This window comes from Mauremys mutica, chromosome 5, assembly GCF_020497125.1.
Source record: "Mauremys mutica isolate MM-2020 ecotype Southern chromosome 5, ASM2049712v1, whole genome shotgun sequence".
Taxonomy (NCBI): Eukaryota; Metazoa; Chordata; order Testudines; family Geoemydidae; genus Mauremys; species Mauremys mutica.
In genome coordinates this window covers 5,083,589-5,110,577 of record NC_059076.1, presented here as the reverse complement: position 1 = coordinate 5,110,577, position 26,989 = coordinate 5,083,589, and the positions used below count along the sequence as shown (strand labels likewise).

Below are 26,989 nucleotides of genomic sequence, written 5' to 3'. Positions count from 1 at the left end.
GGCTGGGGATGTCTTTGACCTCTCCATTTCCCCTGGTCTGCAGGCCCCTGCACCCAAAGGCCTTCAGCAAGCCACAGCTGTCCTGTCTTGCACAGACTGTCCGATGCCCCAGGGCTGAGACCCTTGGGAGCAATGCCCTGTGTGCTCTCCCAGACCGTCGCCCTCTCTCCTTCATGACCTTGTTGTTCCATGAGAAGAAGGAGAGAAGATATGCATCCTTCAGCAAATCGTCTGCATCAGGGGTCGGCAACCTGAGGCACATGTGCCAAAGGTGGCATGTGAGCTGATTTTTAGTGACACTCTGCTGCCAGCCCTGCTCAGCCCACTGCCAGCCTGGATGGACGGAACCCCGGGCCAGCAGCGGGCTGAGCGGGGCCAGTGGCCGGGACCCTGGCTGGCAGGGGCTGGCTGATGGAACCCCAGACCGACAGTGGGCTGAGCAGCTCAGCCTGCTGCCAGTCTGGGGTTCTGCCCGCCGGCCCTTGTAAAGTAAAATGTATGACTGGCACACGAAACCTTAAATTACAGTAAATAAATGAAGACTTGGCACACCACTTCTCAAAAGTTGCCAACCCCTGGTCTACATTGTGTAAATTCCCTCTGTGTTCAACAAACATCCCTGTGTCACATGCTGATGAAGAGAATGGAAAGATATATGAATTAATAGGGTTGAATTTGTCGCATGGAATTTTGTTAACCTACCAGCCTGCTTGTGATGATATGGAAGAGGAGCCAGGACACCAAATGAGGGCATATAGACGAGAGCAGAATATCGTCCAAGGAATGTGGCTGTAAGGCAACAAATTAACCAACCCACTGCCAACAGCTTTCAAGAAGAAAACATGCCCTAACCAGTGTTATTACTGAGCAGTGTTATTTAGTTCCTCTTTCATATTTAAAATGCCCATCTTGAGGTATAGGTGAATGATTATTACCACTATTGGTTATATTGTGGCAATGAATCTTCAGTTTCATTAACATCTGCCAATTGTATTTATCATAAAAATCTGTGTATATGGAGATATACCTATATCTCCTAGAGCTGGAAGGGACCCTCAAGGGTCATTGAGTCCAGCCCGCTGCCTTCACTAGCAGGACCAAGTACTGATTTTGCCCCAGATCCCTAAATGGTCCCCTCAAGGATTGAACTCACAACCCTGGGTTTAGCAGGCCAATGCTCAAACCACTGAGCTACCCCTCCTTCAGATGAGTATTGTTTTTCATAACTTACAGATTTGTTGGAAAAAGGCAAAGCCAGGGGACAAACTGGCCATACGGCTACGTAGTTCAAAGTTGTTCCAGGAGGACAATGCCCAAGTTTGCAGTTCTCCGGTAGCAGTTTCAATAAAGTCCCAAAAGAATAAACAATATTTTTTGCTTATCAGGTGCTAATCATGGAAATCATTCGCCAGTCCCTTCCTAAAGGTTCACTGTCCCCAATGCTTTGTAGACCCCAGGGGCCTAACTGCAGATTTTTTAGCAGAAGGTTTCGCTAAGTGCTTATAAGTCTCAATTCCTGTTTTGAAATAATTACGAGAGGGGGTGGCTTTGGTGAGGAGACTAGGCCAGAGCTCTGTCAGGGTGTAGAGCAGATTTCTAGCCCCTAAGGAGCCATAACACCTGTGAGAATGTGTCTATGCATTTCTTGTGCTGTTGAATATGATGCTCAGTAGCCAGAATAAGGATTGGGGATGTCATGACAGTACAACTGTATTTGTTTCTCTCTTCCCATTGCCACTAGTTTCTTGTCTCTGTCCTACTCAGAATTAATACAAAACATTGATTTACATATACAAAACAAAATGCCAGTGTTCAGTAAAGTCGGTACTGTAGGTGGGGTGAGGATAACAAGGCGACGGGGAGAAGCAGTTGGGAATCTGGACTACCGCATTGTAGTCCCATCTCCACCACTGATTTATTCGGTGTGGCCTTGGACAAACCTCACTGTGTTTCATTTTCCCCATCCATAACAGTGGGAATAATCATCCTGACTCCACCTGCCAAGGGGGTTGTTATGAAGCCAAGTTAATTCTGTGCTTCTGAGACCCTGACATGAAAGGAGCTATAACAGTGCAATATATGATTAAATGTTATACTTAGAAGGATTCTAATTTGCATAAATAAACAACAGAGCTATTGTGGGATATATATTGTAAAGTAGTTTCTCAAAACTGCCAATAGAAAGGACTACATTTTCACCCCCCACACACGCCCCCCATTGTGCTTAAAAAGTCCTTTGTTCATGCAAGCAAGCAGGTATTTGCATGGCCAGGTCGGGTAATACCCATTTGTTTAGGCAGTGTACCTAGTTTGAGTGCAGAAATGTGGATTTTTGCATGTGCAATGTCTGTGTATGGATTTAAGTTATCCTGGTTTGGCCATGCATACCTGTTTGTCACTGTTTTAATGAGATTATGGTCCTGGCTGACTCTCTTCATTACTTCTTCCATGACATTCCCAAAGGTGCCTCTTCTTGTACAGCTGTGGCCGGATGTCAGAGATCTGGCAGCGCCCACCATTGATGGATTTAGCTTTACCATCTCCTCGAATACTGAAGTTGGCAGAACCTAAAAAATACCAAACAGCGTACTTAAAACAAAGGTAAAAAACGACACAGCTCGTATTGTGCTACAGGTGTTTCAAGTGAGTTTTCAGCATAATTAGCATTCAAAAGCAGTATGCCTGGTTGGAGTAGGAGCAAACCGAACAGGACCGAAAAAGGGGGGAGAGCAGAGGTGCTGTGTAGCTGTGCTCTGTGTGGCACTTGCTGATGATCTGTAGCTAGCTGGCTGCTGTCATTGTGTGGACTCGCCTCATTCCAGCTGCCACACTGGGCTGAAAGAAGCTAAGCATATAATCATACATGGAGTTCTTACCTTGCCATACCCTGCACAGGAAGAGAAGTGGCCAGCATAAATGTGAATGGGAGGGCTGAAAGGCTCTGTATTTGTGTGGCCAACAAACTCCACACTATGAAAATGATTGAGAACCATCCTAGAGAGCACATCATTATGTTAGGGACCCCTTCAAGGGCAAAACAGGTGGTATACTTGGAATAGGCAAGGGCTTTAAATGTGAGAGAAGGATACATTTACCATAAACACATATTCGTCTGATGAAAAGAATGGAGCACTGGATCAGATTCAGAGCGCAGTCCGGATGTAACAAACCCTCCATAGAATTGACCATAGGCTCTGAGAGAGTTCCTTTGTCTCTGGGTTTGGCTAGATTAGGAAAAATGGTGAGGATGGGTCTGGATTAGCTAACACACATTAGCTGCCCCTGAGTAGGGCTGGCTGAAAATAGTCAGTCCAAAATGTTTTTTTGACATGAAAATGGGTTTTTGACTAAATTAATTTTTTTGCAAAAAGCTTCTGCTTTCCATGGAAAAATTTGATTAGCCAAATGTGGAATGGTGGAAATAGAAGTGTTTCAATCTGGAAATGTTGCAGTGGTGCCTTGTGGGAGTTGTAGTTCAGTTCCCTCATGTCTCCATTCTTCTCTATCTGCCAGGCTCTCCGGTTGGACTATTGCCAAGGACTCCATGATACACTGCCTCCCACCTCCAAAAGGGGAGACTTGGTGAAACCAGGGAGCCCAATTTATAGAGGAGAAAAGGGAGCATGAGGCATCTGAACTACAACTCCCATGAGGCACCGTGGCCACATTTCCATATAGAATTTTTTCAGTTTTGGACAAATTTTTTGGTATTTGAATTTCTGCCAAAAAAAAATCTGATTATTCTGTGGAAAATTAGATGAAAATGAGTGTTCTTTGCATTGGGAAAAAAGGGGGTTGTTTCCCCAATAGCTCTTCCCCGGCCTAATGTCCATCTCTTTTCCAGGTCTAGACAAACCTTGTGTGACCATAACCTCCCTTAGCAGCTGCATTCCTCAGCATCTGTGCAGCTGTCAGGCTCCAGGGTGATGTTGGTGAGAGTGGGAGACAGGGTGTGAGCAGGGCTGAGGAGATGAGTGACCACTAATCTGGCTGCCTTCATAAGGACATGTGAAACTCACCTGTTCAATATAACGTCCTCACGGCTGCATCTAAAACATCAAAGAGGAAGAGGAGGAAAATGAGGTGAAGAGATTAAGGGGAGAAAAGATAGTGGAGTGGGTAGGAGGAGGAAGAAAGATGAAAAGGAAAGAAGAAAGGAAACTGTCTGACTTCCTCTGAGGAAGTAGGGAAACAAATTAAGCCCTGGGCTTGGTTATAACTCTTGGGGAGAGACAGATTCTGCTGTGATGGCCCCACTATCAAGCTCTGGATAGACAGAAACCATCAGAAATGGTGAACCTGATCATAAGAATTCTCTGCTCTGGGTCCATTTAGGGTAGCAGCTAGGGGACAGGTATAGAATTCTTAAGAGCTTCCCCCTGCAAAGTGCAGTACTGAATGGCTTATCTGTTTTCCACCAGAGAGATGGGCTAACCAGGCGGCAAGTTGTTTGCAGTGTAGAAAAAGAAAGGCCCCGTTTATGGTGTCTCCCAAGAGAAGCAGAGGCAGAATGTGCTTGGGGAACAGACAATCAAAACTAGCAACTGTCCATCCCCAAGTTTGCAGCACCAGGCCATGCACTGTGTGCACCTTTAAACTGGGAACTGGAGGAGTTAGTGAAAGTCAATGGGATTTGGGCATCACTGCAGATCTACTTAGGATGCCCATATTCTTTATTTTCAGCTGCCGCCTTTTGCTTCTTCACCAAGTGAAAATGCTCCCCTTCCCCCATTTTGTTAAACAATGTTCCCAGTCTTTGATCTGAAACACGAGCTTGGGGATGGGCACTATCTTCTCGGGCAGTTTTTCTATCTTGCTTTGTGATGGGGAGAGATGTGAGCTGGCAGGATTTCCCCTCGGCCACAAAGCAGCTCATCGTAATTTCCTGGCTCTTTCTTTTGATCTCATTCACACAATCGCCTAGCTCCCTTTGTTCATTTGACCACTGGAGTTATGCACCAGAGCAGCTAAATATTCATGTACAAAGTGGCTTAGACCATGTTTTGGTTCAGGGCTGATGGTTTTGCATCATAGCGAGGCGCACGGTGATGGAGGGTTTAGCAACATAGGTGACAAAGAGAGCAACAACTCACTTTGCTTCCCAGTTCCATAATCTGGGGCAATTCAGTCTCGGGGTGGAGCACCCCCGGTTCATCATGTGGACCCCAGATCCCAAGCTTCATGCCTGCGAGAACCCTGCTTGCCTCCCACCCCTCTGGGTCCCTCCACAGCCCTCGGGGAGGCAGGAATTAACCAAGGAAATAAAAGCTGCACTCAGCTATCAGGCCAGTGGCTTTATGTGGGCTGGACAAACCCACAAATGGCACAAGAGACCATTTGTGGGTCCATGGGGAGTCTCACATCCTCCCTCCAGCCAGAGCATGGTGTTCTGAGTCCCCAGAGCCCAGACATACACACCCGCATTCACTAGCCCAAATCAGAATCCATCCGACCCCCAGCTCCAGTCCCAGGACCGGCACCTCCTGCCCCTGGCAGCACTGGCTGGTGCCTGGGTGGGGTATGAGCTGGGAGGGTGAATCCCGGTCTCTGCTGCATTGCCTGGCATCCATCTCTGTGTCACTGGGCTCCTCGCTGGGTCCAGGTTGCTCCTTCCACCTTGCCATGCCCATGCCCCCATTCTGCTCCCTGGGCTGACCCCTAGCCTGCAGATCCGGGCTGCATGTGGTCCTGCTCCCTCCCGCAGCAACATGTGCTCCCCACCTAACCCCACAGTCTTCTCCAGCCACACCCCTGTGCCTGGTGATCGTCCCAGAGCCCTCCAGGGCTGCAGCCAATCACTTGCCCCACCTTGGGCCAGACGGAGCTCCTGCTCCGGAGTGGCATTCCCCTCCTCCAATGGGGGGTGGTATGCTGGCTTTAGGGAGTCAAGCCAGCCATCCCTTAGCCAGCAGAGCTCTGGGGCCAGCTCCCCTCTCTGCCTCCCAGTTCAATCAGGGCTGGTGGGTAGGACTGGACCTTTCACACTGGACCCATGCCCATGTGGAGTGGGGACTCCACACCCAGCTCACTGCTTAGCAGGGTGATGGCTCCCTCAAGCACACACCTACTCCAGATAACTTCATGCACTCCCTAAGTTACACCATCTCTATGGCTTTGGTTTTAGTTACACCAGGCATTAAATGAAAACCATTTTTAGGGCTGGTTGTTACAGCATCACCACCACAATCCTTGTAGACAAACTACAATAATTCTGCAACAACTTCGCTATACAAATAAACAAACCTATTCTGGGAACACCCTGAAGCTGTGTCCATGCTGCATGTTTGTGGTTTTTTTCTAGGCCTCGTAGTTCTCCAGAGTGGCCCGTGCCAACAGCTGCACTCACCTGCGAGGCTTCCCAGCGGGTTCTAGAACTGGCACGTCCCAAATCCGTGCATCCAGGCTTCCTGCTAGACAGAAAGGTGATGGTGATGTTCAACCAAACTGGGAAAGGGGAACCGTCGCTGCCCCCTGTATTGGCTTTCAGCAACAATTTCATTTTGGTTGCTGCAGCCTGAGGTTAGCCATGGAATAGACACAATGGCTTGTTCGCACTACAGAAACAGCTGGATGGTTCTGCCAGTTCAGGAGTTGGGGCACAAGTTGCTTGATATGCTTTTTAATTACTAGGTTAAGAAAGTTGTGCCAGACCTGCCATGGCTGCTCAGCCACACTAACTGATGCCATTTTTAAATCGTCTTTTTTCTTGTAGTTTAGTGGTGACTTAAATGTTAGCCCGTTTCATGATTTTTTTAAAATTATTATTATTGCTTTGGTTGGTTGATAATAGTGGTGACAGAATACACCTAAACTTCTGTAAGGGTTTTGACTTGGTACTGCATGACATTTTGATTTTAAAAAAATGAGACTGATACAAAATTAACCTGGCACCCATTAAATGGATTAAAACTGGCTAACTGATAGGTCTAACTGTACCTGTCATTGGGTCTGTTTCTAGCAGGGTCTTGCAGGGATTGGTTCTAGGCCCAATGCTGTTTAACATTTTTATCAATGACCTGGAAGAAAACAAAATTATCGCTGTTCAAGTTTGCAGATGAGACACAAATTGGGGGAGTAGTTAATAATGAAGAGAACAGGTCACTGTTACAGAATGATCTAGAATGCTTGGAAACTGGGCACAAGCATTTTCATAGTAAATGTAAATGGATACATCTGAGGACAGAGAATGCAGGATGGGGGACTCTATCCTGGGAACCTGTGACTCCAAAAAAAGATTTGGGGGTTGGGGTGGATAATTAGCTGAACATGAGCTCCCAGTGTGACTCTATTGGCAAAAGAGATACGGTGATCCTGGGATGCAGAAACAGGGGGAGCTTGGCTGGGAGCAGAGAGGTTATTTCACCTCTGTAACTGGCACTGAAGCAACTGCTGCTAGAATCCTGTGTCCAGTTCCGGTGCCCACAATTTAAGATGGATGTTGATAAATTGGAGAGGGTTCAGAGAAGAGCCACGAGAACAATTAAAGGGTTAGAAAACCTGCCTCCTCGTGATAGACTCCAGGAGCTCACGCTATTTAGCTTAACCAACGGAAGGATGAGGGGTGACTTGGTTACAGTCTATAAGTACATATATGGGAAACAGATACTTAATAATGGGCTCTTCAGTCTAGCAGAGAAAGGTCTAACGCAATCCAACAGATGGAAGTTGAAGCTAGACAAATTCAGACTGGAAGTATGCTGTACATTTTTAACAGTGAGGGTAATTAACCATTGGAACTATTTACCAACGGTCATGGTGGATTCTCCGTCACTGGCAATTTTTAAATGAAGATTGGATGCTTTTCATAAAGACCTGCTCTAGGAATTATTTGAGGGAAAGTCTCTGGCCTGTGATGATCACAGTGGTCCCTTCTGGTATTAGAATCTACGAATCTACATGTTCTCTTTATGTGTTACAGCAATTCCAAAAGACATCTGATGGGGGATTGAAAACAGACTAGTCTAAGTGGCCAAAAATAACTACAAGCCAAAATAACACTCTTGGCTATAGTGCATGATAAAGTGGGTTGGGAAAATGGAAAGAGCTGATTGGCTGCTAAGAATTCTGACCCCCTGTTGTTGCTAGATAATGCAAACCACATTTGGAATGTATTAGCCACCTTCACATCAGACATACTTACCCACCCATACAAGGACAGAAGAAGGGGCCAGGAGCTGCAGCTCCCCCCTTTTTGATGCTATTGTACAGGAAACCTAAATTGAGAGTGACCTCTGAAGTCTCTCTTCCTCAGTCGGTCACTCTCTATTATGGAGTGAGAGGTTCAGGCAGGATCTCAGATAACATGAGTCATATTCATTCATGTACATAGTAGGGAAGCAGAAGTGCTTACACTGCAGGAATCACTGGGTGAGGTTCTGTGACCTGTGGTATGCAGGAGGTCAGACTAGGTGATCATAGTGGTTTCTTCTGGCCCCAATTATGACTATTGCAAAAAGAGAATTAAAAATCCCATTCCAGCACATAAATTACTCTCGCCTTTGAAGCTGCAAGTTAAGAGACCATCCTTTTTGTTAAAGTGTTTTTTAATGGAACATGAATATCTATATTTAACAAATAAATGTTATGACTGTCAGGAAGGAGGATTAGAAAATTGCTTTGTTGTGGGAAATATTATTGTCATGGATCAGGGCAACTGCACCTGTATCCCCCTCCATCCTTACCACGGTACCCACTCTAGGTTGACAGCTCCTCAGCAATAACCTCTCTTGGGCAGAGACCTGTCTTTCTCCCCCCTGCCCAGAGATTTTCCAGGCTGCATGGTTTCCTGCCTACACTGTGATATTTCCAGCAAGCCAGTCTACTTAACAGGCCAGTGTCTGCACTTTGCTTTCACTCTGGAGGCTATGAACAATGTAATTACCACACAGCTCTATCTAAGCAAGCACAATTATTCTTAAGATGAAAGCATAACAGAGAAAGGTGTTAATGACAGTACAAGAACCTACATGCCTTCTCAAAAGCTTACCAGAGGCTACCCCCACTCCAACCTCAGGCTCTGGTTGGTGTCAGTCCTTTAAAACCCACTGCTGGGTTATTGCCATGGTTACAAGTTTATAACCATCTCAGATACAGAACCAGAGCAATCATGAATAGCTCAGTCTTTCCTGTATACAGCTTGGGCCTTTGATCTTGGCGTCATGTAACAGATGAGAGAGACAAAAGCTCACTCCTCAGCGCGGAGCTTCAAAGAGCTTGGTTATTGCATAACTGGAGATAGGGAATTTATATTCACCTCCCCCTGGGCATTTCCCCAGAAATCCCCTTCACAATTGTCCATTCTTGTCTGGCACATTGTTCAGTATAGTCCTTTGATCATTCACGCCTCACATCACAGCTGCCCCGCCCCCAGAGAGGTTATATACTATCCTGCCCCACAATAATACTTAAACTTTGCATTTAATATAATGGACCCCAAAGAAACTTAATTCAGTAAGGTCTTCCGAGATATTGCAGGCCATTGCCACATCCAGCACTATTACAACACAGGGAGAAACCTGCTTCTGCATTTTGCTCATATAACTTGTTCTGTGAATTCTATTTGGGTGTAGTTCAGTAATTTCATTTCCTTTCAATCAGCTGGCTAAAATAAAAAACAATAATAACCATGAATCCTATTAGCCACAAAAATATGTAATGCTAATGACGTTGTGTAACTGTTCTCTGGATGCTTTGTGCAATAGTTGGACTGTTTATGGTCAGTATTTCCTGTCAGTGTAGCTGAAAAATAGATGTAGTCTAGGAAAGCAACGTCTCCCTCTCTTTAATGACTTCTGTTGTGTAACAGTAGGGCTGTACGGGAGGGTACATGATGTATAGCCAGTTTATATTTTTGGATGCAGGTGTTTGCCTACTTCATGCCAGCTGTGAATGCCAAGAACAACATTTGGTTGAACTGACAGGATATGAGGATAGCTCAGTGGTTTGAGCATTGGCCTGCTAAACCCAGGGTTGTGAGCTCAATCCTTGAGGTCATTTAGGGATCTGGGGCAAAAATTGGGGATTGGTCCTGCATTGAGCAGGGGGTTGGACTAGATGACCTCCTGAAGTCCTTTCCAACCCTGATATTCTATGATTCTCTCTATATCTCAGATACAATGTGGCCAGCAAAAGAAGATGAGTACAATACTCATGTCCCCAAAAGGCACTGCAGTCCCCTAGCTGATCTTGCAAAACTCCACTTGCTAAATTGTCAGACAAGCTTCTTTGTGCCTCCCCCTGGGGAGGAGCTTCCCTAAATAGCCACCTCACTGGCATCCTGCACCACCCTTCTTTTCCAAGAAGCATACAAAAAAACCCCTGACACCGGTCAGGCTGCTGGTATGCTTATCCCACTGTCCATCACGCTGACCCATATTGTCTTTTTGTTTCTTTGCACTCCCCCGTCTGTCTGTGTCCATCTGTTGTCTCTTGTCTTACACTTAGATTCAGTCTTTTTGTTCTGTGTTTGTACAGTACCTAGCACAATGGGGTCCTAGTCCATGACTGGGCCTCCTTGGTGCTACAGCAATGTAGAGTAATGAATGTAGTTAGGTGTTTGGCTGCGTGTGTTTACTCCGTATGCCGTCCTAGCTCTGCGCAGGTAGCTGGCACAGCAGACCTCGAGTGAACTGCCCAATGACCACAAGATCTATCAAGCTGCAAAGGCATTTGGTCGGGTTTATTGTCAACGAAGCACGGTTCTAGCTCCCCAGATCAATGTCTATAGATACACTAGCACATGCATGCCTGTGGCAACGGACCAGTTCAGTGAATGGTGGGACTTTCCATTCCCCTCTCTGCTGGCCAAAGACACTCCCTCCAAGACTCCATTATATATCAATGCAAACAAGTTACATATTGCCCCGCTGATGTAGTTAGGTGCCACCCATCACCTTTTACATGTTGGTTTGATCAAAACATCTCTATCCATCATGCTGTCGTCCTGACTTTATCTTTAGTATGGGTCAGCATGTTTCTGTTCTCTTTAGGGAATGCGCTGGTATCGAGGTATTCTGGTACCACCCTACTGGAATGTGTCTGCATGAGAGCTCTGTGCCTAGCAACTCTTCAGAATGTGTGTTTTTGCAATATCAGCCCTGTTCTTGCCAGATTCTGTGAACGGGTCCTGCCTAGCTCACAGCCTGACTTTGATCACTACTTTAGCCCAGGCCTCAGGCCTTATTCCAGGCCTCTGATACAAGGCTCTCTTTCTACTACATTCCTCCACTTTTTGTCTTTTTATGCAGAGGATGTTCACCCATTGTCCTGGAAAAGCATAATGCATGAACTGAAGATGACCCATTGGACTAAAAAGTGTTACGTAGTCACCTTACACATTCATGCCTCATCTGTCCTGTAATCTGCACATTCCCTCGTACGACTGATAGACAGATTTTATTTTTTAATTGTTTTTAGTTCCTTATGGTGGACCTGGGAATGTTAGGCCTGGGACTATGACTGATGTGTGGGGTTTAGAGTTGTTTTGGGATAACTTTTGGGTGACATGAGGAGGCCTTTCTACTTAGTTGGTGATTGATGAGAAGGGCTTTGGTCACTATTATTTGTGTATTGTGCTTATACTTTATAGAGTAGTACCAGTGTATAGATGGATATATATGAGGGATTACATGATTATTCCCTATAAGCCCTGCTAGAAGGAAACCTTTTTTTTTGAGGTTTTTAAGGTCAGGCTTGACAAAGCCCTGGCTGGGATGATTTAGTTGGGTTTGGTCCTGCTTTGAGCAGGGGGTTGGACTAGATGACCTCCTGAGGTCCCTTCTAACCCTGAGATTCTATGATTCTATTCTATGATTCTATGAAAAGGTGGGGAGAACTAATACACCAGGCTTTAAAGAGTTCCTTGCAGGCTGCTGTGCTTGCAGGTGGATTTTATGGGGCCATTGCTCATCTGTTGTGGTGGATTCCTTCGGTAAATGGGTAGAGGCATTTCCCACCAGGAAGGAAGATAGCCCTGCAGCTGCTAAAATGCTGATGATGGAAGTATTCCCCAGATGAGGACTACCACACAGTACTGATTCTGATAATGGACCTGCATTCATTGGGAAAGTATTCCGGAACATGGGTACATGGCCTGGTATTCCCTTACCCTTGCACATCCCTACCATCCTCAAGCTGGAGGGCAGGTGGAAAGTATGAACAAGTCTCTTAAAATTGAATTATCCAAAGTGTGCAATGAACTGGGAACAAATTGGGATATGGTGTTCCCATGGGTTCATATGAGAATCTGGAGCCGTCCAAATTGCATGACAGGATTTAGCCTTTCTGAGGTGCTCTTTGGAAGACCCATGCCTGTCTGGAAAAACTTGCTATACCCCCCAGATTGGGAAACTAAAAGCAGTGGCAACAACGATCTAGATAAACAATCTTAAACACTGGTTGGGTACTGCCCAAGGGTCTGCTGCAGCAAAACCAGCTGCAGAACAGCAAAAAATGAATCAAGATGAAAACAGTGTTATTAAGCAATGGCAAATTGGAAGCAGTAATGGTTAAAAGTGCACCAGCACCTATTGTCATATTTCCCCATTTTCTTTTTTAAAATTCATATGGGTCCCCCCTTGCTGGCAATTCATCGGGTCCAAATTTCATCAAGCTCTGTGGGGATTTGCAGGGTAGGTATTGGGGGTTCCCTAACTCATATTGTTCTGCCATGTTAGATCGCGATTCCTACAGAGGGCAGCTCGTTTACCTAACAGATCAGCGGTCGGGGTCCCCAGTGTAGTTAGATGTTTGGCTGCATGTGTTTCCTCCACATGCCATCCCAGCCCTGCGCAGGTAGCTGGCACAGCAGACCTCGAGTGAACCACTCAATGACCACAAGATCCATCCAGGTGCGAAGGCACTTGGTCAGGTTTATTGTCAATGAAGCACGGTCCTAGCTCCCTGGATCAATGTCTACAGTTATACTAGCACATGTATGCCTGTGACAGCTCAGTGAATGCCAGGTGGCTTCACCTTCCCGGGAGTCCTGTCAGCCCCCTCTCTTCAAGTCCAATAGGCCTTGGTTCAAACCAGGTGTACGAGGTAGGTGCCTGACATCAGACCTTCTATCCTCTCCTCCACCACACTGCCAGGTCCTTTACTGTAGGGCCCAGGGCTGGCAGGGATGTGACCAAGCTGCACACACAGCAAGAGGGGTCAGAGCAGTGCTCACAGCTGGAGAGGAGCAGGAAGCCTGCTGCACCTGCCTGGAGAGATGGCCAGAAAGGTTAGGTGCTGAGAGTGAAGTTCAGGACGAGTGTAGGAGCCGGGGGAAGAGTAGCACGATCGAAGTCTGTGAGGGTCTGGGAAAGTAATACAGTACAGTGGTTGGTGGACCATAAAGAGCCTGACATTGTGGTGGAGAGGCAAGTGGAAGGGCTGATGTCAGGACAAGTACCTTGCACATCTGGTGAGAAATGGCTTTACTGTACTGAGATCCCCTGGGGCCCATTGGGACTGCTGCTGCATTTTTCCCAGGCCCAGTAACTCCTGGCTGCAGGCCTGGAGACTAAGCAGTTCTGTGCCATCTATATGTGTGAGGCATTTTATTCCTGCCTCTTGCTTTTCTTGCCTTACAGATCAGCCTTTGCCCAAAATAGCTTATGTCCAAATAAATCTGTTAGTCTTTAAGGTGCCACCGGACTCTTTGTTGTTTTTGTGGATACAGACTAACACAGCTACCCCTCTGATAGATTAGCCTTTGAGTGCCTGGGGCACCCCTGATGATTTTCCATTGGGTGGCTGCCAGGTACACTCACACACACAAACTTTGGAAAGCCATCTTCTTTTCTCTCTTCACTTATAATCCCTGTATTCTCCTCCTATGGCTGCTGTTTATCCACCCTTGAGCACAGTATTGTGAACGCGCCACTGTAAACAGTATCTAAGGTCCTTCCTTTCCATTGCCTGCGGCTCCACCAGATGCGTAGCAGCAGTTCCATGACATCCTTGGCACACCTGTTGTTTCCTCCCATAAAGAAGGCCAACACCCAAACTTCCAAACAACATTCAGCAGGGGTTGGTTTGGGGAGCCAGGGTGACATTTCCAGGGCCCCTTGAGTTCAATGGGATTGGTGCTCCTCAACCACTTAGGCACTTTTGAAACTCCCACCCTAAGAGGAGATTTTTAAAAGTTTCGTTCTCCATGTTTCAATGAAGCTTTGTGGCTTGCTGTCTAAGTCTGATTTGGTTACTGGTATGTGTCACAGATCAAACTTTTCAAACTTAGGCACCTAAAGCTAGGGACCTACGTCCCAGGTTAGGCACCCACATTAAAAATGGCCTGATTTTCAGACAGCTCCCACTGATGTCAGTGGGAACTGGACATATTCAACTCCTCTGAAAATCAAACTCTTATACAGGTGCCTAAGGTGAGAAACCTGCCTGTGATAATATTGGCCTCTAACATCTAACAGACCTGTGTACTGGTTTATTTGCCCTCTGTAGGTTGAAACACAAATTACAGACACTGCGAAGATGACTCTCACCCCTCCAAGAACACAGCGTCTTGCCCAGCCGAAGATTCAGAAGAATACTTTGTGCTACGACCGGGGAAGTCCCGAGTCCATGATCTGTCCAGTAAGGCAATGTGGCTGCAGCTCCTTGGTGTGGAGGGCCTTCCTCTCTATTGATGGGCTGTCATTGGTCTCCCTTAGATGACTAAGCAGACAATACTTATGCATTCAGTGTATCAAAAACAGCTTAGGGCTTCACAAGCCAGTACCCTCCTCCCTGCCCGCAGAGAACCTCTGGGCAATGGTTCTGGTGCAATCCCGGGTCAGGCTGTGCCATGGGTCAGGCTGGATCCTGGATGCCTGGCACATGGTGCTCAGACACCCTGAAGATGTGCAAGGCATGAACACGAGGCGGACGGATAGATGGCAGGTGGGTGAGATGAACAGGCTGGAGGAGAGCGGGGACTGGAAGGTCCAGCACTGCACCGATCCTCTCATTCTCCTCCATGCATAAGGGCCCAGAGAAGCTGCTCTAGCCATTAGGCTGAAGTAGCTGCTGCAGAACAGTCCTGCAGCGAGTCTGTAGCCCGGGACAAGGATTCTTTTTCCCACCCATGCATTTGCCTGGCCCCTGACGTGGTTCTCAGGCTGGCACTGCACTTTGGACTTACCCCAGTAGAAAAAGGAGCAAATGTTGCAGCAGTACAGCTCCATTTGAAGCTTGTCCAGTTTATGGGAAGAGGGAGATGCAGTGGTTAAGATGGAGAGTGCACCATGCAGGGCAGCGAAGGTGATGCATGGAATGAAAGTGCTTTGGCATAGGATAGCCTGACAAGCCGGGGTGATATGTGATCTTTGACAAGTCACCTGCCTTCTCTGGCCTCAGTTTCTCCTCCCTCCCCTGTCCATGTAGACTGTAAAAGTTCTCTCACTGTGTGTGGGCCTTGCCCTGCTCAGCAAGGCCTGATGGCTGTGGGCACCACTATAATACCAAAGATAAGACCAAAGGGGCTAGGAGCTTGGGCAAAAGAGAATCAAGTCCAGGGCCAGGGTGTTAGAGGTTGGGATGGAGAGGAAAGGGCGGATTTCAGAGCTAGTGATGAGAAAGAACCAGCTGTGAGAGGGAAATGAAGGAGAAGAATTCCCTCAACTCCAGACCCTGCCCCTTTGTTCTGGTCCATTCCACAGACTCAGACTTCAGTCTCTAGCAAACCTTGGCTAGCTGAGATCCTGCACTCAGGACCCCTCTCCAATGAGACTAGTCTATGTGGTCAGGGGAGGGAGGAGAAACTGAGGCACAGAGAATGGAGGTGACTTGCCCAAGATCACATAGCATGTCAATAGCAGCTCCAGGAATAGATCCCGTGTCTCCTGGGTCCTAGACACTGGACAATGCTGCCTCCCTCCGTTTCTCTTGTCTCCTTCCCTCCCTCTGCTCCTCTTGTTGGAGGTATCTAACGTAGCTCTTTGGACCAATGGGGCCTCTCTTCTCACATCACCATGTACACCTATGGCACTGTCTCCAGACACGCTGCCTTCCTGGGATGCTGCTCCGTGCAGTGCAGCAGCTGCCCCTTGCCCTGGCTCAGCTCCTGGGGGCGCGCCGGCTCGCTCAGCCACTGTCCCCAGAAGCTGAACCTGGGCAGGGGGGAGCCTGCTGCTGCCACAGCCAGGCACTCTCCCAGGCAGCGTCTGGGAGTGGCTCCGGATCCTGGCTGCCAAGAACAGTCGAACCTGCCAGGGGGAGCTGGCACAGTGGGAGGATAGAGCCCCAGGTAATGGTGGATGGGGAGTGTGCAGGGGCCCTAGGCTGGGGAGGAGCCACGTGGGGAGTTCACCTGCCCTCCCTTTAGCTGGTGCCCCCTTTTGTGTCCCTGCCACGAGTCGCCTTGATGCATCCAGCGTGATAACGGGGCCACGTAGCCCAGGCCAGAGAGTCCGGTGGTGTGTTTCTCTCCAGGTCTGGGCAGGGCTGGACATGAGGTGCATTCTTGCTGAGACTGAGCCTATGCTGGCAGGCTGGGGGAAGCAGCTGCAGGGTTTAGCAAAGACACTGTGGGTGGGTGTAGCATTTGTCACTTGGGTGTATAACTCAGTAGGCTTGGTAGACTCCCAGCTGCTTCCCTAGGATCAAATAACAGCAGTGGCCAGGCGGTGTCTGGGCAGGAGGCTCCAGCCTTTTCTCTTGGCCATGGACTTTGCTACTGTGATCCATGCCAGGCTGCTATGCTGGGCTGCACTGGGTACATCTTAAATCCCTTTGGGAAGTGGTGTCTCCTGACAGGAGAGTATGGCACTGGGCTGCAGATTGGCACTGGCTGCCCAGTGGCTTCCTAACATTCAGCCCTGCACTTCACGGCAGAATGCTCCTTTGGCTTTAATCTAACAGCTGTACTCTCAGGACAGACCTCAAGGGGAGCTCCTCCTGTGGTTCCTCTCACAGGTATCTAGGTCTGCCCAGCAAGCAGTAGCAAGTGTTCGGACACTAGAGTTGGCTAAAGCAAAAGTGGTGTCACCTGAGTATCTGCCTGCCTGTGATACTGAACGGCCAGTGACAAAGGCAGCAAAGCATGCAGTGACTACGCCTAGGATTGAGGAACTGTCCCAGCCATGCAAAAGGTATGTGCTCACCAAAGGGGCTTGCTAAAAGGAGAGGTGAGAGGTTGCTCAGATGTGCAGAGAGCACTTTTCTTTGTCATTGTTCCTGTGTCTCACCAGCTGGGTCTATGGCCATTTCGTACAGAACGTGGAAATGTATTAAGCATAATTAGTTCTTGTAGAAACCCAAAAGCTAGTTGTGCTGTTAAACAGCTGCCATTCCACCCCAGAGATGTTTGCATGTTAGTATTGGAAGAAGCAACTCGTGAATGTGTATTGGACTGTTTATATAGTTGAAAAGTGCTTTTAAATTTTTTGAGATGCCAGAGCTGGGAAAACCACTCTGAATTACTGAATTTAGCACATTAGTTAGTAAATACAATAAGAAAAATAAGGCTAATGTATCATACAATGGTCTTTGTTCATTCATGTAGCTTTTGTCACGCTGTCTGGAGTGGCTCACAACTGTGAGTGCCTATCTCAGGGCAGACAGTCAGAAAACAAGGGCAGACACCACAAACTGGTGATGTGTTATATTATTCGATTTTTACCAAGCCAGTAACAAATGTGAAGGAATAATGGTAAAGGGCAATGTAGCTAGTTGCGGAAGGCAGGTTACTGAAGGAATCTGCAAGGGTTAATCTTATTTAACATCCTAATCTATCATCATCTGGATGGTGGAATAAACACACTAATGAAATTAACAGATACTGAAGAGTTAGGAGGAGTTGCTACCACCACCCAGGACAGAGAAATAAGACAGGAAACTAGAGAAAAGATGGCATGTGCAGAGAAATAAAGTGTAATTCAGCTTGGAAACACCCCCCCACACACACACATGCTAACATAGCTAAGAAAGATGAACTGAAACATCAGCTCAATCAGAAGGAGACACTTGGTAAGTAGCAATACTGAAAGATCTGTAACATGCTGTCTGTCACCTCACAGGAGTTGGCAGTGGCCCATGGTACAAAAAAGGCCAATCCAATTTCAGGCCTCAGACAAAAGTATCGTGACAGAGCTGGGATGGGTTTGAGGCGACAGTAGGTGGAAATTCCTGCTCCATTCTGGCCAAGCGTTACCAGAAAGACATTGGCAAGCTGAAGGGAGCTTAGAGAACAGCAATAAATAGAATCCAAGTCTGGAGGATTGACTTGTGAGAAAAGAGCTAAATATACTTAACTTGGCTAAGCAGTGACTAAGTGAGGATGTGATACTTTGCAAATTTGAGGGGCGTAACCACCAAGGAAGGAGAGGAATTTGTGCGTGTGACTGTGCAGGACATAGCTGGGGTAATGGGAAGAAACTGAGAAAATAAAACATAGGTGGAATATCAGGAGATATGCCATGACCGTGAGATGAATTAGATGTGTCAGTAGCATCAAGGGGAATTTTATAGCTGGTCTGGACAATACATTACAAAATATACTCCCTGGTTTGGCAGGGAGATAGGAGTCCCTCACCCTACTCCCTATCTGATCATTTGATTTCTCTGGCTTCTGTGATTCAGTCTGTTGAATTCTTCTCTGCTTCTCAGCAGTGCTGTATGTTTTCTTTGAGAGCAGTGTTCATTCCTTGTGCTAAACATTGCCCAAGCACATAGTGAGAGACAGTCCCTGCCTCAAAGAACTTACCCTCGAAGGGCTGGTCACTCTAGAGAGATCAACCTAGCTACTTCCTCTGGGGTGTGACAATCCATACCCCTGAGCAGCATAGCTCAGCAGACTTAAGTCTGCACATAGACCGTGCTATGTAAACAAAAGACTTCTTCTGTCAACCTAGCTACTACCTCTCAGGCAACTGGATTACCTACACCAGTGGGAGAACCTGACCAATCTGATTGCCTTCTATGATGAGATAACTGGCTCTGTGGATGTGGGGAAAGCAGTGGCAGTGATATGTCATGACTTTAGCAAAGCTTTTGATACGGTCTCCTACAGTATTCTTGCCAGCAAGTTAAAGAAGTGTGGGCTGGATGAATGGACTATAATGTGGGTAGAAAGCTGGCTAGATCGTCAGGCTCAACAGCTCATGATCAACGGCTCAATGTCAGCCGGTATCAAGCAGAGTGCCCCAGAGGTCAGTCCTGGGGCCGGTTTTGTTCAACATCTTCATTAATGATCTGGATGATGGGATGAATTGCACCCTCAGCAAGTTTGCAGATGACACTAAGATGTGGGGAGAGGTAGATATGCTGAAGGGTAGGGATAGAGTCCAGAGTGACCTAAACAAATTGTAGGATTGGGCCAAAAGGAATCTGATGAGATTCAAGAAGGACAAGTGCAGGATGAAAGAATCCCATTCACTGTTACAGGCTGGGGACCGACTGGCTAAGCAGCAGTTCTGCAGAAAAGGACCTGGGGGTTACAGTGGATGAGAAGCTGCATGCCTGGATCACTATACCTGGAGTCCCTTTAGACCCTTGAGCCTGTCTTGCCACCCAGACAAACTTAACGTTGTGATTAAAAAGTTATAGAAACCAAACATCACATCACATTAGGTTATTCCCAATCCCAAAGCAGGGGCGGCTCCAGACCCCAGCACGCCAAATGTCTAGAGCCGCCCCTGTCCCAAAGTCACTTACCCCAAACCAAGTGGTACTCTGGATCTTATGCCAAAAACAATCCTGGTAGCCAGTTCTCCAGTAAATTAACTAAAAGTTTATTAGCTAAGAAAAATAAATGAGTTATTGAGAGGTTAAAGTAGGTAAAACATATTAACAGGTGAGTCAAAGTTTGTAAATCCAAATGTTAGCAGAGATGTAGTAATCTGCCAATCTCCAAAAGTCTTTCAGGGTTCATAGAATCATCATAGAATATCAGGGTTGAAAGGGACCTCAGGAGGTATCTAATCCAATCCCCTGCTCAAAGCAGGATCAACCCCCAATTCGAAAAAAAAAATGATTCTGTCCACATGATCAAACTGGTTTTTTGATTTAAAGGGCTCTTTAATCTGATTTCTGTACTCCACCTCGGCAAGTGGAGGAGCGCTTAAATCGAGATCGCAATCCTGGGTTAAAGGTATTGTGGACGCAATACAACATTATTGGCCTCCAGGAGCTATCCCAGAATGCTCCCGTGTGACCGCTCTGGACAACACTCTCAACTCCAATGCACTAGCCAGGTGGGCAGGAAAAGCCCCGGGAACTTTTGAATTTCATTTCCTGTTTGGTCACCATCAGCACAGGTGACCATCAGCACAGTCCACCATCACAGGTGACCATGCAGAGTCCACCATCACAGGAGATCACGTAGTCCCGGATTCGCAGATGAGCCCCAGCATGGTCCGAACGGGAGGTACTGGATCTCATCGCATGCTGGGGAGATGAGTCTGTTATGGCAGAACTACTTTCCAAAAAAAGGAACGGAAATACCTACGCTAAAAAGTCTCCAGGGCCATGACAGAAAGAGGCTACTCCAGGGACACAGAGCAGTGTCGTACAAAAATCCAGGAGCTCAGGCTAGCGTACCAAAAAGCCAGGGAGGTGAACGGGCGCTGTGGGTCACAGCCCCATACATTCCCCTTCTACCGTGAGCTCCATGCAATTATGGGGGGTGACGTCACCACTACCCCACCACTGTCCGTGGACACCTGCAAGGGGGGAGTGCCACGGAGCGAGGAGGAAGAGTCATTGGAGGATGAAGAGGAGGAGGACAGGGCACAGGCGGCAAGTGGGGAATCCATTTTCCCTTACTCTCACAGAGATTGTGGATCACACTGCAAGCAGCAATGACAGTTGGAATATTGGTTGTGCTGAGATCTAACCGAGTCAGTAAACTGCGCCAGCGCCCTTTCAAATGTCCAAATGCACATTCTACCACCATTCTTCACTTGCTCAGCCTATAGTTGAACTGCTCTTTACTACTGTCCAGGGTGCCTGTGTACAGCTTCACGAGCCATGGCATTAAGGGGTAGGCTGGATCCCCGAGGATAGCTATAGGCATTTCAACATCCTCAATGGTTATTTTCTGGTCAGGGAAGTAAGTCCCTTCCTGCAGCTTGTCCTGAAGATTCGAGTGTCATACACCTTTCCTGGCCATTCCACGTTGATGTCGGTGAAACTTCCCTTGTGATCTACCCGTGCTTGCAGCACCATGGAAAATTACCCCTTGGGGTTTATGTAGTGGCCACAACGATGTGCCGGGGTCTAGATGGGGACATGCGTTCCGTCTATCGCCCCACCGCAGTGAGGGAACCCCAGCGCATTACAGCCAACCACAATGGCCTGCACATTTCCCAGAGTCACTACCCTTGATAGCAGCTGGTCAATGATTGCACTGGCTTCTTGCAGCACAGCAGCCCCCACAGTAGATTTTCCCACTCCAAACTGATTCCCGACTGACCGGTAGCTGTCTGGCGTTGCAAGCTTCCACAGGGCTATCGCCACTCGCTTCTCTACTGTGAGGGCTGCTCTCATTTTGGTGTCTTTGTGCATCAGGGCAGGGGACAGCAAGTCACAAAGTTCCATGAAAGTGGCCATACATATACGAAAGTTTTGCAGCCACTGGGAATCATCCCAGACGTGCAACACTATGTGGTCCCACCAGTCTGTGCTTGTTTCCCGGGCCCAGAATCGGCGTTCCACAGCATGAACCTGGCCCAATGCCACCATGATCTCCCAATCGCCATATGCCGTGCTTCCAGGAATGTCTGTGTACATGTCCTCATCAGTATAGTAATCGCACTGTCGTTGCTTCCTCACCTGGTTTTGCAGGTACTGCACATACGTCTGGATAATACGCGAGGTATTTACAATGGTCAAAATTGCAGTGAAGATCTGAGCGGGCTCCATGCTATGGCGCCTGCACAGGTAATCCTGGAAAAAGGGTGCGAAACGTAGGAGAGCTGTTCAGTTCAAGATGGCCGATAAAAGGCGGTAAATGGTTGTCTTCTGTAGCTTTCACGGAGTCAGGAAGCTCGCTAGAGCTGCAAGAGCGGGAGAGCAGAGTTTGCGGCGGAAGCGTGAGCAGCGTTTGCGGCGGAAGCTGTGCTGCTCGGTTCACGGTAGCCGAAAAAAGGCAGGAAATGGTTAGACAAAAGAGTGGGAGAAAGACGAGAGGACATGCGAGGTGGATTCATAGTACCAGGAGACAGGCGGTGGTGGTGCACCATACTGCACCGTCTGCTGGCAGTACAGCATCTACCGTAGCTTTCACGGAGGGAGGAGGAAGTGACGGCACACACCCAGAAACACCCGTGAGAATGTTTTTGCCCCATCATGCACTGGGAGCTTAACCCACAATTCCAATGGGTGGCGGAGACAGTGGGAATTCTGGGATAGTTTCCCACAGTGCACTGCTCTGACATTCGATGTTACCCTCGGTACTGTGGATGCATTCCGCCGAATTCATGCATTTTATTGGGGACACGCAACACCGAATGTATCAAATAGCTTCTGAAAATTCGAATAGAATAAGTTCGAATTAATTTCATACTTTAAGGAAGGAGATTCCACCACCTCCCTAGGTAACCCATTCCAGTGCTTCACCACCCTCCTAGTGAAAAAGTTTTTCCTAATATCCAACCTAAACCTCCCCCACTCCTTGTTCTGTCATCTGGTACCACTGAGAACAGTCTAGATCCATCCTCTTTGGAACCCCCTTTCAGGTAGTTGAAAGCAGCTATCAAATCCTCCCTCATTAAAGGTAAGGTAATAATTGGAGATATACCAATCTCCTAGAACTGGAAGGGACCTTGAAAGGTCATCGAGTCCAGCCCCCTGCCTTCACTAGCAGGACCAATTTTTGCCCCAGATCCCTAAGTGGCCCCCTCAAGGATTGAACTCCCAACCCTGGGTTTAGCAGGCCAATGCTCAAACCACTGAGCTATCCCTCATTCTTCTCTTCTACAGATTAGACAATCCCAGTTCCTGCAGCCTCTCCTCATAAATCATGTGCTCCAGCCCCCTAATCATTTTTGTTGCCCTCCGCTGGACTCTTTCCAATTTTTCCACATCCTTCTTGTAGTGTGGGGCCCAAAACTGGACACAGTACTCCAGATGAGGCCTCACCAATGTCGAATAGAGGGGAATGATCATGTCCCTCGATCTGCTGGCAATGCCCCTACTTATACAGCCCAAAATGCCGTTAGCCTTCTTGGCAACAAGGGCACACTGTTGACTCATATCCAGCTTCTTGTCCATTGTAACCCCTAGGTCCTTTTCTGCAGAACTGCTTCCTAGCCATTTGGTCCCTAGTCTCTAGCAGTGCATGGGATTCTTCCATCCTAAGTGCAGGACTCTGCATTTGTCCTTTTTGAACCTCATCAGATTTCTTTTGGCCCAATCCTCTAATTTGTCTAGGTCCCTCTGTATCCTATCCCTACCCTCCAGCGTATCTACCACTCCTCCCAGTTTAGTGTCATCTGCAAACTTGCTTAGGGTGCAGTCCACACCATCCTCCAGATCATTAATTAGTTACACAGGAGAAGTCTGGGGTTTTCTGTCCACTTGCTCAGTTTTTCCACCCTGTTGGAATCCAGATAGTCCAGAGATGCAGGATCATTCCATGAACCCATATTTATAGCTTTCCCCCACAAAAGGTAATCTGTCTTTATTCCTCCATGATCCCTGGCTTTGAAATGAGCATTTCCTGTTATAGCCATTAAGTCTTTCATCAGCATTTCCAAGGTTCTATTTATGTCTGATGAGTTTAGTCACAGAGATATACACGATGTAAAAGATAATATAATAGCAAACAACAATCTGTGCCAAATTGCCAGTACTGTTATGCTGGGTCTTGCACTTTCTCTTCTTTGGGGAAGGTTCAGGGCGCCATTGCTTGCCTCTGAACCGGTATTTTAATCACCCCACTAGTGTCCATGAGGAGTGGAGAGGGAGGGACCTGGGCCCACCCTCTTCTCCAGGTCCCAACCCAGGGGCCCTGAGGTTAGTGGTGAACCACTTGTACTGGCGGTTCCTTCCCCTGGGCTACTTCCCTCTCCTGCCCTTCAGCTTGTGGAGGGGCTTCTTGCCTTCCTTCTACACAAGCCAGGTGCCCCTTACCTAGGGTTTTTGGACTTCTCAGCCCACCGCAGCACTTCTCCAAACTTTCCTTTTGTCTCTCTTCAAAACTGTTCTCTGCTTCAACTCCTTCAAACCGCTCTCTGTTCCAACCAAACCTTCTTGCTCCAACACCCACACTGTCTGACTGAAGCAGGGGTTTATATCATGTGACTGGCTTCAGGTGCTCTAGTTAACCTATAGCAAACCTTCCTCCCCTTGCAGGGAATAAGGCTCCCTGCTAACACTCTCCTGCTGCCCTCTGGCCATGCTGTATCACAAATCCTACATTTAGTTTTTATGAAGTTTTAACACCTGATTACAATCTTACATGAACACACCTTTGATTACAGGGTATACATAATGTAGAAGTAACATAATAGCAAAATATGGGATTTAGACAGATGAAAACAATATAATCAACATCTTTGATATTCACAATCAAGGGAAGGTGCCTTGAGAATCTGGCATGCGCTGGCACCTGGCCTGTCAGCGTGTCAACCTTAATTATCTGTGACAATATATCACCACGTATTACAAAATGTTCTGTGATATATTTTGCAAAAATAATGAAATTTTAGTACTATGGGACTTTTCAATGACACCTGCTATTAAATCTTGGCTGAGAGAGGTGGAGAGGTCACCAGTGATTTGTGCAGAGTGTAAGGGGTGCAGTTTGAAGGTCTCCTGAGAACATAAGCTCTTATTGTTAGTAGCTGTAGATTCAGAACTTAGGCTCCAGTTGTTAAAACTGAGGGAGTCTTCAGAAATCACTGTGCCACAATTCATACTCCTAACCCATTCTTCTTCTGTGTTTTCACTGTTTCAGGCTCACTGCAAACCTTGCTCAGTTTGATCCAGATGCCTTTTTAGTAAAGGAGTCTGCTAAGAAGGCAGTTTGCTCCAGCAGGCTTAAAAAACTAGCATGCCCTATTGAGCGCTGAACCTGTTGGCTCTTAAGTTCATTAAATCCTTAGAAAATTCATGGCTGTCTTGTCAGCTGTCCCCCTCCCCAGTGTGTTTGATTACCGGTACATGTTGTAGAGCGGGGTCTCAAACTCAATTTACATTAGGTCCAGTGCCCGTCCTCAAATCCTCCCAATGGCCCAATGTCACCCATGCCACCCAGAACCCGCCCCCCCAAAACTCCACCTCCCACCTGCCTAAGGCTCTGGGACGGAGTTTGGGTGGGGGAGGAGGTCTGGGGTAGGGGATTGGGGTACAGGCTGTGGGAGGGAGTTTGAGTGCAGAAGGGGTGAGAGGTTGGGCTCTGAGAGGGAGTTTGGGTGGAGGAGGAGGCTCTGGGATGGAGTTTGGGGGCAGGGAGTGTGTGGGAAAGGGGTGAAGGCTCTGGGAGGGAGTTTGGGAGCTGGGGAGAGTGGGGATGGGGTGCAGGCTCTGGGAGGGAGTTTAGGGACCGGGTGCAGGCTCTGGGAGGGAGTTTGGGGTCTGGGAGGCTGTGTGTGGGAAGGGGGTGCAGGCACTGGGAGGGGGTTTGGGGCAGGAGGGTGTGGGAAAGGGGTGAAGGCTCTGGGAGGGAGTTTGGGAGCTGGGGAGAGTGGGGATGGGGTGCAGGCTCTGGGAGGGAGTTTGGGGGCTGGGGGTGTGTGGGGAGAGGGTGCAGGCTCTGGGAGGGAGTTTGGGGTCTGGGAGGCGGTGTGTGGGAAGGGGGTGCAGGCACTGGGGGGGGGTTTGGGGCAGGAGGGTGTGTGGGGAGAGGGTGCAGGCTCTGGGAGGGAGTTTGGGGTCTGGGAGGCGGTGTGTGGGAAGGGGGTGCAGGCACTGGGAGGGGGTTTGGGGGCTGGGGGTGTGTGGGAAGGGGGTGCAGGCACTGGGGGGGGATTTGGGGCAGGAGGGTGAGTGGGGACTGGTGCAGGCTCTGGGAGGGAGTTTGGGGGCTGGGAGTGTGTGGGAATGGGGCGCAGGCTCTGGGAGAGAGTTTGGGGGTGGGAAGAGGAAGGGAGTGCAGGCTCTAGGAGAGAGTTTGGGGGCTGCGAGTGTGTGGGGAGAGGGTGCAGGCTCTGGGAGGGGGTTTGGGGGCTGAGAGGTTGTGTGGGGATGGGGCACAGGCTCTGGGAGGGGGTGTGGGGGCTGAGAGGTTGTGTGGGGATGGGGCACAGGCTCTGGGAGGGGGTGTGGGGGCTGAGAGGTTGTGTGGGGATGGGGCACAGGCTCTGGGAGGGGGTGTGGGGGCTGAGAGGTTGTGTGGGGATGGGGCACAGGCTCTGGGAGGGGGTGTGGGGGCTGAGAGGTTGTGTGGGGATGGGGCTCAGGCTCTGGGAGGGAGTTTGAGGGCTGGGGATGTGTGGGGATGGGGCTCAGGCTCTGGGAGGGGGTGTGGGGATGGGAGGATGTGTGGGGATAGGAGGGTGTGTGGGAAGGGGGTGCAGGCTCTGGGAGGGAGTTTGGGGGCTGAGAGGGTGTGTGGGGATGTGGCTCAGGCTCTTGGAGGGAGTTTGAGGGCTGGGGATGTGTGGGGATGGGGCTCAGGCTCTGGGAGGGGGTGTGGGGGCTGAGAGGTTGTGTGGGGATGGGGCTCAGGCTCTGGGAGGGGGTTTGGGGGCTGAGAGGGTGTGTGGGGATGGGGCTCAGGCTCTTGGAGGGAGTTTGAGGGCTGGGGATGTGTGGGGATGGGGCTCAGGCTCTGGGAGGGGGTGTGGGGGCTGAGAGGGTGTGTGGGGATGGGGCTCAGGCTCTGGGAGGGAGTTTGGGGGCTGAGAGGTTGTGTGGGGATGGGGCACAGGCTCTGGGAGGGAGTTTGGGGGCAGGAAGGGGTATGTGGGGAGGGGGTGGGGGCTCAGGCTCTGGGAGGGGGTGTGGGGATCAGAGCCAGGTTTACAATGGTGCCAGTAGCACCATGGAGCTGGGCCCAGGCTCAGAAGGGGCCCCGGCCTGCTCTGCTTGCACTGCGCCCCGAGACCCCACCAGCCTGCTGGCT

The 26,989-nt window shown here is 48.6% G+C and overlaps 1 protein-coding gene across 6 annotated transcripts in view; it reads left to right on the top strand.

The window, feature by feature from the left end:
• The window catches only part of THEGL (theg spermatid protein like), a 67,017-nt gene extending 41,823 nt beyond the window's left edge, over positions 1–25,194 (top strand). For 3 of the 6 annotated variants that reach the window (XM_045018119.1, XM_045018117.1, XM_045018116.1), the window contains exons 5-9: positions 2,464–2,601; positions 6,302–6,422; positions 14,446–14,577; positions 16,897–17,072; positions 24,881–25,192. In XM_045018119.1, the coding sequence (XP_044874054.1) occupies positions 2,464–2,601; positions 6,302–6,422; positions 14,446–14,577; positions 16,897–17,072; positions 24,881–24,995 (682 nt within the window). In that variant the 3' untranslated portion in view covers positions 24,996–25,192. Of the gene's footprint in view, positions 1–2,463; positions 2,602–6,301; positions 6,423–14,445; positions 14,578–16,896; positions 17,073–24,880 lie in introns of those variants that run through there. The other 3 variants (XM_045018114.1, XM_045018118.1, XM_045018120.1) reach the window with 3 other exon arrangements.
• The last annotated feature ends 1,795 nt before the right edge of the window (positions 25,195–26,989 follow it).